General features: G+C 35.6%; 1 protein-coding gene across 1 annotated transcript; it reads right to left on the bottom strand.

Annotated features, from left to right (window-relative positions):
- Positions 1-3,014: 3,014 nt before the first annotated feature.
- Positions 3,015-7,381, bottom strand: LOC133305456 (vicilin-like seed storage protein At2g18540). Its single transcript, XM_061505685.1, has 8 exons — positions 6,773-7,381; positions 5,419-5,464; positions 4,987-5,036; positions 4,675-4,716; positions 4,306-4,419; positions 3,800-3,878; positions 3,631-3,702; positions 3,015-3,546 (listed from the first exon to the last, which is right to left on the bottom strand). Exons 1-8 carry the CDS (start codon positions 7,339-7,341, stop codon positions 3,499-3,501), a joined length of 1,020 nt encoding a protein of 339 aa, XP_061361669.1. The 5' UTR covers positions 7,342-7,381; the 3' UTR covers positions 3,015-3,498.
- Positions 7,382-9,354: the final 1,973 nt, after the last annotated feature.

Raw genomic sequence — 9,354 nt, 5'->3', positions numbered from 1 at the left:
TGGTACATGGGGTCTGGTCCCTCTTCCGTTTGGGAAATATGTTGTTGGTTGTCGCTGGATTTATGCTATTAAGGTTGGTGTTTATGGTCGAATGGATCGCCTTAAAGCTCGCTTGGTGGAAAAGGGTTTTACTCAGGTGTTTCGGGCTAGATTATGGTGACACATTTTTCCCTTGTGGCAAAAATGACTTCTGTTTTCCTTTTTATTGTCATGGCTGCTATACGCCAATGGTCTCTCTATCAACTTGATGTTAAGAATGTTTTTCTTCGTGATGATCTTGTTGATGAAGTTTATATAGAGAAATCTTCTGAATTTGTGCTCAAGGGGAGTCAGGTCTTGTTTGTCGTCTCTGTAAGTCTTTATATGGTCTCAATCAATCTCCACGAGCATGGTTCGGCAGATTTAGCAGTGTTGTTCGACAATTTAGTATGACTCAGAGTGAGGCTGGTCATTCTCTTTTTTTTGTCATTCAGCTTCTGGGTCTATCTACCTGGTGGTGTATGTGGATGATAGTGTCATCACAGGTATTGATAATCATGAGATTACTCAGTTGAAGCAACATTTATGTCATCACTTTCAGACTAAAGATATTGGGAAACTTTGATATTTCCTGGGAATTGAAGTGACCCAATCTAAAGATGGTGTTGTGATATCTCAGAGGAAATATGCTCTGAATATCCTTGAAGAGACTGCCTTGTTGAATTCTAAGTCTGTTGAGACTCTCTATAGATCCAAATGTCAAGCTTATAACAAATCAGGGGGAGCTCATTTCAGATCCCGAAAGGTATAGAAAATTGGTTGAAAAACTAAACTACCTCACAGTCACTCGGTCTGACATTTCATTTGCAGTTAGTGTGGAAAGTCAGTTTCTTAATTCTCCATGTCAAGAACATTGGAATGGTATTATTCAGATTCTCAAGTATACCAAGGCATCTCTAGGAAAAGACCTTGAATATAAAGATAAATATCATAAGTTGTTGGATACTCTGATGCTGATTGGGCCAGTTGTCCTACTAATAGGAGATTTACTACTAGATATGTCGTATTTGTTGGAGGCAACTTGGTTTCTTGGAAAAGTAAGAATCATAATGTAGTTGTCAAATTTAGTGCTGAAGCAAAATATCGCTCCATGGCTACTACTACATGTGAGCTCATTTGGATTAAGCAACTTCTTAGAGAGCTCAAGTTTAAAGACACTGGACCAGTAACTCATTTGTCACAACTAAGCAGCACTACATATTTCTTCCAACCTAGTGTTTCATGAAAGAATCAAGCATATTGAGATAGATTGTCATTTTGTTTGAGAAAATTTCTTGTTGGCGAAGTTATAACTAGTTTTGTACCCTTTAATAATGAATTAGCAGATGTATTTACTAAGTCGTTAAGGAGTGCTCGAATAGAGTATATATGTAACAAGATTGGTGCCTATGATTTATATGCTCCAGTTTAAGGGGGAGTGTTGGAAATAATATTGTAAATATATTTTCCTTATTAGTATTTAGGTTAAGTCTGGGTTAAACCCATTAGATTTTTTATTTATTGTGCACACTTGTACCTATTCAATATACGGATTATTTCACAATTCTTTCCGTCTCTTGTTATTCAATAATGATCTTACATTTGATGTAAGACACTAAGAAAAACGTATTGATTTGTATGTATGCATTTTCTTTATCACCTATATATTTTATTTGGTTAACATATATGAATATTAATTTTATAATTTAAAGGCTAATACAACAAAAACACTATCTCATTCTCATAAATCTTATCCTACTCGAATTGAATTTAAACTTTGTACATGAACATATAATTCTCATTATGTGCTAATTAAATATAGTAGATTAAAACAATCGAATGTCCGAGCGGTTGTAATTTTTCAACTTGTTTACACACAGGCGTTAACAAATTGGCCGGTTGGTTTAAGCCAGCAGGTTTAGCATCTCGGCTATGAATATGTTAAGGATATTGTTCTTTGTAAGGGTTATAAGAAATATAGCACACCAAGATCATAATGACTATTTCGGTATTTCCCATCGTGTAGGGAATAGTATGATAATATAGCAGTAGGTAGTGCTGGAGAATTATAATATGGTGGGCCTTACTTGATGTATGAGCCGAAAGCAAGAATAAGAATATAAGACACATGCACAAAGAGAAAATGGAAAATGGATCAATGCTATTCCGTAAATAAGCATTGAGGGGTTCCCGGTCCAGAATAGACAAAAGCGACTGATCCAATAAAAATACATTATATTATGCTTTGTAAATAAATATAAAATCATATGTTTTTAAAATGTTTTTTTCAAATAGTTATATAATAATTGTATTCTCACGTAAGCTTTTGTTAAGTAAAGTTAAGTATTTTTTCAAGAATTTTTTTTGATTTCCCAAACAGTTTATTAATTATCCAATTAATCCAACTTTATTCAACTAATTCGACTTAATCACCGTAGTACACATTGAGATAACTCTCAAAATTATTTTTTTATTTTCCCCAAAAGCTCTGATCAATGAAACAAATTCCGTATAATATGTTTTGAATTTAAACTAACAAGGACATACACTATGCAATTCGTCAAATATTTAAATTTATAAGTAGAAGTTCTAGGGCCACGCCGCATCTTGTTAAAAATTAGTAGATAAAAGCTGTGGTGAAGAGGGTGAGTAGTTATGTAATAAGTTGTGCATTCAATTTCTCATTTTATCCAAAAAAGAGAGAGTAGATAAGCATTTATTATGATACACTATTAAAAATAATGATTAATACAAAATTATTTTCTTTCGTGTAATACTAACGAGCACCCCATAGAAGTTAGAACTAGCCTCACGCGAACTCAAGACATCCAGCATCTAGCGTGCCACCGCGTCATCATCGAACCCACATTTGAGATGGTGCACCTTAATTGCCACTCATATTATATATCCATTTCCCTCAGATATTTGTTTAATATAGATGCAGATTTTGTTCAATTCAGGCAAAATTCCAGGTAATAAATCTAAGTTTGCTTAAATTAAACTCATTCCCGTGCATATATACTCATGCAAATATGGTATCGAATCAATGTTCGCTCATTACAGTCCAAGGAAAAGCTCCGAGCTATGACAAACACTAGGAAAGGGCAAACAAATTTCCTACTGACAAGACTGTTTACAAGTAATCACCGTTTTCAATATCCGTCCATGTGAGGGGTGATGGGCACTTTTGATGGCATGTAGCTTGGACTCAACAGTTTTGAAATGCTTACTTTGTCAAATTCAAAGCCAAAACTCCCAAGTGTGAAAAGGCAACACTCTTCGATTAGCAACAGTACTAGTAATAGAAGAGTCATTAACAGTGAGCATTACTCATATGTTGGAACAAATAAAACCCATCCAAGTATATGCTATCCCTGAAGGCCAAAAGATTCAGAGTGGCATAAAATTAGATTTTCATGATGACGTGATCATCGTGACCCTATGACCTAGTTCTTAGATTCACGGCAAGGTGTGTCCTGACTATATGGCAGCATCAGGGTCCAATCTTCTCTGGATAGCGGCAGCAGCCTATAGTGATAAATTTGCAGCTAATTGAGTAGGGGCTCAAAAGCTAAAATCCATGATCCAAATAAAGTTTAATGTGATTCTTACCTCAAAGTTTCCAAGCTTGTATTGGTAAGCCATCTCTTCCCTGAGTTGAGCTTGCTCTTTCATTGCCTGTGCCTGTAAATTATTGCACACAAATGTATCAAAAGGACCTTGCCATTAACAAAGTAACTAGAAGTTAACTCGCCATAAAAGCAATCCGGTTATAACTAACCATTCCACTTTCCATAGAGTGCTTTAAAGCCATCACTTGCTCTTCCTTATGCTTTTCACGTGCTTGCAACAATTCTAGCCTGCAAGTGCAATGAAAAATCATTATGGAAGGGTGAAACAATTTGGGCCAACAGAGACAATGCTTGTCATGTGTACCATCTCCCATTTGAAAGAGCATGAAAAGAAAGTTAAGAATTTGACATAAGAATATATAAAATATATTCCATATGGACAATGTTTTAGAGATCATATTCTGACACAATTGTGATGAAAGCTTCAAGTAGTTTAATATCGGTAGATTTGTGCAAATGAAAAGCAGTGACAAAGAGTGGAAAGAAATAAGGAGTTATTAAAAAATCTTACATAAAAACAGAACAAGAAGATAGCCAACATTTTTGCTTCTTAAGCAAATAGGCAAAATAGCAGTAGGATTGGTGTAAGTTAAAGGGAAAAAAATAGCCAAAAGGAAACCTATTTAAGAATACATTAGTAAAAGCAGCATGTAACCTGCGCTGTTCTTCATCATTGAAAACAGTACGTTCAGTTGCCAGGACCTTTTTAAAACCCTTTTTCATCTCTTTTTCCATTTGACGCCTGTAGTAAGCATCAAGATTGTAGTACCTGCCACATAAAGATTAATCCAATTGTCAACCCCAATAAATATACCAAAATGATTCATTCAAGATCTTAAATCCATGTCATCTTTGCAGAACGAGTTTTCATTGATGTGTATGGCAAAGATATACCACAGGACAAAAATATTCCCAAAAAACAAATAAAAGGTATGTGGCCACAGATTATTTCTTATTTACAAAAATGAGGACAAAGGTCTCTACAGATTTAAATAAGCTAAACTAAAACTCTGCAGGAACTTACTTTTTAGAAGGGAAGGTAGTTGTGTTGTGATCCTCCATGAATCTGCATATCAGAAATCAGATTATTAGATGTAATGACTAATATGTGAATATTCAATGAGACAACAAGTCAATCATGTTGGGAATGAAAGAAATTAATGTGAGCATATACGAGTTCTTTTTCTCTTATGCACCGCCTTAAGAGTAAGCTTAACAGTTAACACACAGCAAGTTAATGTGCTATTTCTTTTCTCTTTTTTTTCTTTTTTTTCCCCATCCTTCTTTCATTTTATTTTATTTATTTATTCTCTGAGCAGCAAGTTTAGGATCTTACTCTTTGAACATCTGCTTTTCTTCCCAATTAGACAGATTCTCCAGATTCACCTGTTAAAATACCGCAATAGTTACAATTTAGGTATAGTCCACATAACCATGACATACATGTAAGTTAGGACATCAATAGATGAAGGGAAAAAGATTTGCTGCACTTCTTTTTAAAGGAGGAAAAAATGTAGTCCAACTGGCCAAGTCCAACAGGCAAGAAAGAAATGTTATCCAATTTGTTATGAAAATGTGGTTTCCACTATACTGGATACAAGACCAATAGTTCATGTGTAAACTACATGGAAAACATTTCTTGAGATAATGTAAAGAAGCAAACTTAATTTTTTGCAAGAATGGAGAGAAGGCCACAAAGAAAAAGGAAGACGAGATATGATATATGTCGCAAGGTTGCAGACAATAGAAAGTAGACCAAAATAATCACCTGCTTTACTTCTGCCAACCATGCAGTGAACTCTGGACGTTTGTTCCTGTAACAGTCATAACATCACTCACAGAAGGGAACAGGAGACCCTTAGATCACAAGATATAAAAGCCAAATTAGCTAGTTATTAAATTCAGAGTCAACTTAAAAAAATGCAAGCCATTTATTCACTTCACATTACTTTTCCCACTTTACTACTTAAAGATCTTCTGATATTCGTAATTGATAGTTTGATACCATGAAATTGAGAGTTAAGACTCTTAAGATAAATTAAAGTTTCCACAAGGAAATTAAATATATAACCATAATATCCACTCAACATGTTAACAATCTAAGAGTCTTTCAGTTACTTCAGCTTATAAACAGAAAAATACATTTTCCTAAAAGTAGAATCTTGCTGAAGTTTCGACAAGAGACAACAGCACCAATAAACCATCAATAGAAAGTGCAATGCTACGTTATAACCCTTGAAACAATAACCCCAGTTGTGAAATTTCTGCTGCTTTTATCCCAAGCAAAGCCCTACATTAAATAAAATAAACTGGTCACTGGTCACCTTGCTTCCACCAGCAACTGCTTTTATCTTCCAAGATTCCAGAAGTTGTGTCATGGTGGCATTAGCCAACAAATTTCAAAATTTTAGAAACCCTTAGACCAGAAATCATAATCAGGACAGCAAAGTATAACCTAATGTCTATGAATCCTCCTCGATGAAAGACAAAAGTTCACAATAACCATTGCCCCTCCAAAGATTCTATATTTTCAGCACATATTTAAGATTTCAGTCCAATAGACAGTAAGTTGTAAAGTTTAGTTAAAATAGGACATTTCTGAGTTTTTAAAGCATATACAACTTTCTCTCCATGATCAAATACGATGCAAAGATAGATTATTTATAGTATGCTGGAATTTTGTTGAGGAATTGTGTTCATTCTTTTCATTCCTCTTTGGCTCTTTCTGTTTTCCATGTCAAGAGAACATCCTGTTAGTAGTTATTAGTTATTACTCTTCTCCAATCTTACATGGTTCACATAACATTGTGAAAAGTTCAACAATGATCAAAAACTTTTTGAGTTTTGATGCTCAAATTTATCATCTTTCAATGAAATTCTACGACCTTGTGTAATCACACGTCTACTAATCACATAGTAATCTTATGCAATTACATATAACGCACATGTAAGCCAAGAATTTCAAAATCTACATTCTACAACATTGTTAGTTTGTCACAAACAATCAAGCAGCCTCCATGACCACACAATTCAATCATTATTATTAATCATAAGACACATTCATCTTTCACATTTTAATCAGTAAGCAAGTAAATACATACATTAAAGCATAAATCTCTTACCACATATCAGTTTCTCTTATAACACCATACTTTCCCCAAGAATTTGTCACTGCTCCTTTTTTCCCTCTATCCTCCTTCTCCTTCTTCTTCTTCTTCCGCTTCTCTTTCTTCCTTCTCTCCTCTTCCTTCTCCTTCTTCCGCTTCTTCCTCTCCTTCTCTTTCCGTCTCCTATATCTCTCTTCCTCACGCTCTCTCCTTCTCCTCCTCTCCTTCCTCTTCCTCTCCTTCCTCTCTTCCTCGCTCTCTGACACCGACTCGGAACACTCCGAATCCGAACCGGTCCGCTCGGACTCATCGTCCTCAGAACCCGATCCCGAACCGGAATCCGAATCCGATTCGCTGCTGTAGCGCCTCCGAGATTTCTTCTTCCTCCTCTGAGCTTTCTCGCCGTCCGAATCCGAGATTTTTCTCGCTTTCCTCCTCGAACTGCTGTGCTTTCTCTTGGTTTCCGAGTCTACATCCGAATTTTCTGGCGCTTTCGCCGAATCTTTCTTTGAAGGAGCTTCGTCTTTCTCAGAGCTCGCAACCTTTTTCGGCAGAGCATCGTGTCCGTTTCCATCTCTCGCCATTTTCGTCTAGCTCTAACCTTCGAGTTTCGCAGTGAGTCAAGTCGCAGGGTTGAGTCGTTAACTCGGGAAACAAGGAGCTCTTTGGTGGATTCCGATTAAATGGGCTTGGATCGAAGCCCAATCTCTGTATGGGCTATCTATTTTAGTGGGTTTTCATTAGAAGATGGCCATATGTTCAAGTCAAGCTTTTGGGAAGAAAAAATATGGTAAATTAAAAAAATAAAAATAAAAAATAAGACCAAAGGCTCACAATAATAAAGAGCCACATGATCAAAAGTTTTATGAGTTATGGATAACTTAGGGGAGTTACAATTTCAATTTATATATATATATATATATATATATATATATATATTATTTTTATTGAATTCAATGGATTCAAAACCATTTTAATAAAAAAATTTAAGAGTAAATACCTTTTTTCGTCCGTGGAATTTTTTGTGAAGCACAATTTAGTCCCTTGGTTTAAAAAAGTCACATTTCAGTGTCTGATTTTTGAAAAAAAGGGACACGTTTATCCTTCTGTTAAATCCAATGTGACGGCCCACTTGACGGACGCCAGCTGGAACGTTAAGTGGCTGAGTCACTAACGTCCTGGCCACGTGGAGAGAAAACAACGTCGTTTAGATAGGTCCCTTGTGTCTAGTTGGATGTTTGGACATGTGACCATTGCATGAAAGGGTGAGTGACCCAATATAGTCCCTGTCAAATTAGAAACCCTAAATCAGCCTAAGAATAAAAAAAAACCCAAAACATAATTTGTTGAAGATTGAAAATAGTGTCAAGTAGAAGGTGTTTACTGGCTATTTTCTGGTGCGTAGAAGAAGATGAGTATGTCATCTGGCTTGGGGGGATGAAGTGGGACTACGTCTTTTGGGTGTAGAACAACCTGACGGAATGGAGGTCGAAGGTGCAAGATGTTGGTGAGCAAGAACTGAGTATGAATGTGCAGGAAAGAATGCTGTGATGATTGCAAGTGTTGTAACAATGAAATGTTATGTACGAAATGTAGTTTTTCTTCAATGAAATTGAATGACTTGTTGACAACTGCGATGAATAAAGTTGAGAAGATGCAATGTAGTTCTGTTATTTGGGCTATAAAATGTGTTTATGTGTATAATGCTAACTTCATGATTTAATACAGTAAATGTCAAATTTGTTTCCGCAAATGGGAATTTGAGAACTGGATATTGGAACCTAATAATTTAAACTAGACCCCAACTTAGTCCCTGGAATTATGTATCGAGGGCCAAATAGGTCCTTGAAAAATGCTAGCGGGGCACATTTTGGTCCCTGACAGTTAAAATTTGGACATGACCTGTTTAGACTAAATTGGACACAAGCTGCAACTTAAAAGCTGCATTTTAAAACCTGCATTTTAATCCATGACACATTGGATTGCAGCATAAGCCAGATTGCAGCAAATGACAGTACAAAATTGAATTCAGCAAAGGAACTTGTAGTAAAAAATGCAGCAAAAGAAACTTGTAGTCAATAAAGATATCAGACAGTACAGAGACGTAATGCAGCAAAAATTGGACATGAACATATTGCATTGAAATGTGTCCAAACAGCAACGACCAAAACCCAAACATGGACCACCTGCATTGTAGCCAGAATCAAAAAGACTCATACAGAAATTCAAAAATCACCATACAGATACATATTGCAGCAAAGGGAAAAATTGATATAAAAAAGGAACTTGTAGTCATTCATAATGGAACTTGTAGTCAGTTACAATTCAAAACTCTTCCATCATAATTAAAGGCCTGCCAGAACTTATGGTCCACATAAACCATTCTAAACCATCCTTCAAACTATTCCCCTGTTGTTTTTTTTTGCTTCAAAATACTCCCAGACAGAGACATATTGTGATTCAAAAAAAAGCATATACTTCAGTTAAATGTCTTAAATACAAAAAAATGGGGGTACCAAAAAATACAGTCATGAACATTGTTGCCTATACAACAAAAAAGTGAACCCCTATACAAAAAAACTGTATCCAACAATCAT

This window comes from Gastrolobium bilobum, unplaced genomic scaffold, assembly GCF_033153095.1.
Source record: "Gastrolobium bilobum isolate Gb01-03AN ecotype WA unplaced genomic scaffold, APGP_CSIRO_Gbil_v1 utg1221, whole genome shotgun sequence".
Lineage (NCBI taxonomy): Eukaryota > Viridiplantae > Streptophyta > Magnoliopsida > Fabales > Fabaceae > Gastrolobium > Gastrolobium bilobum.
The sequence above is the reverse complement of the archived record's forward strand: the minus strand, read 5'-3'. Positions and strand labels throughout refer to the sequence as shown.

Coding starts and splice junctions, on each gene's coding strand:
- LOC133305456 (XM_061505685.1), bottom strand. CDS start 7,341: ATGGCGAGAGATGGAAACGGACACGATGCTCTGCCGAAAAAGGTTGCG. Junction 4,717..4,986: donor GAAAAGCAGATGTTCAAAGA/GTAAGATCCTAA, acceptor TCTGATATGCAG/ATTCATGGAGGATCACAACA. Junction 3,703..3,799: donor ACTCTATGGAAAGTGGAATG/GTTAGTTATAAC, acceptor AATAATTTACAG/GCACAGGCAATGAAAGAGCA.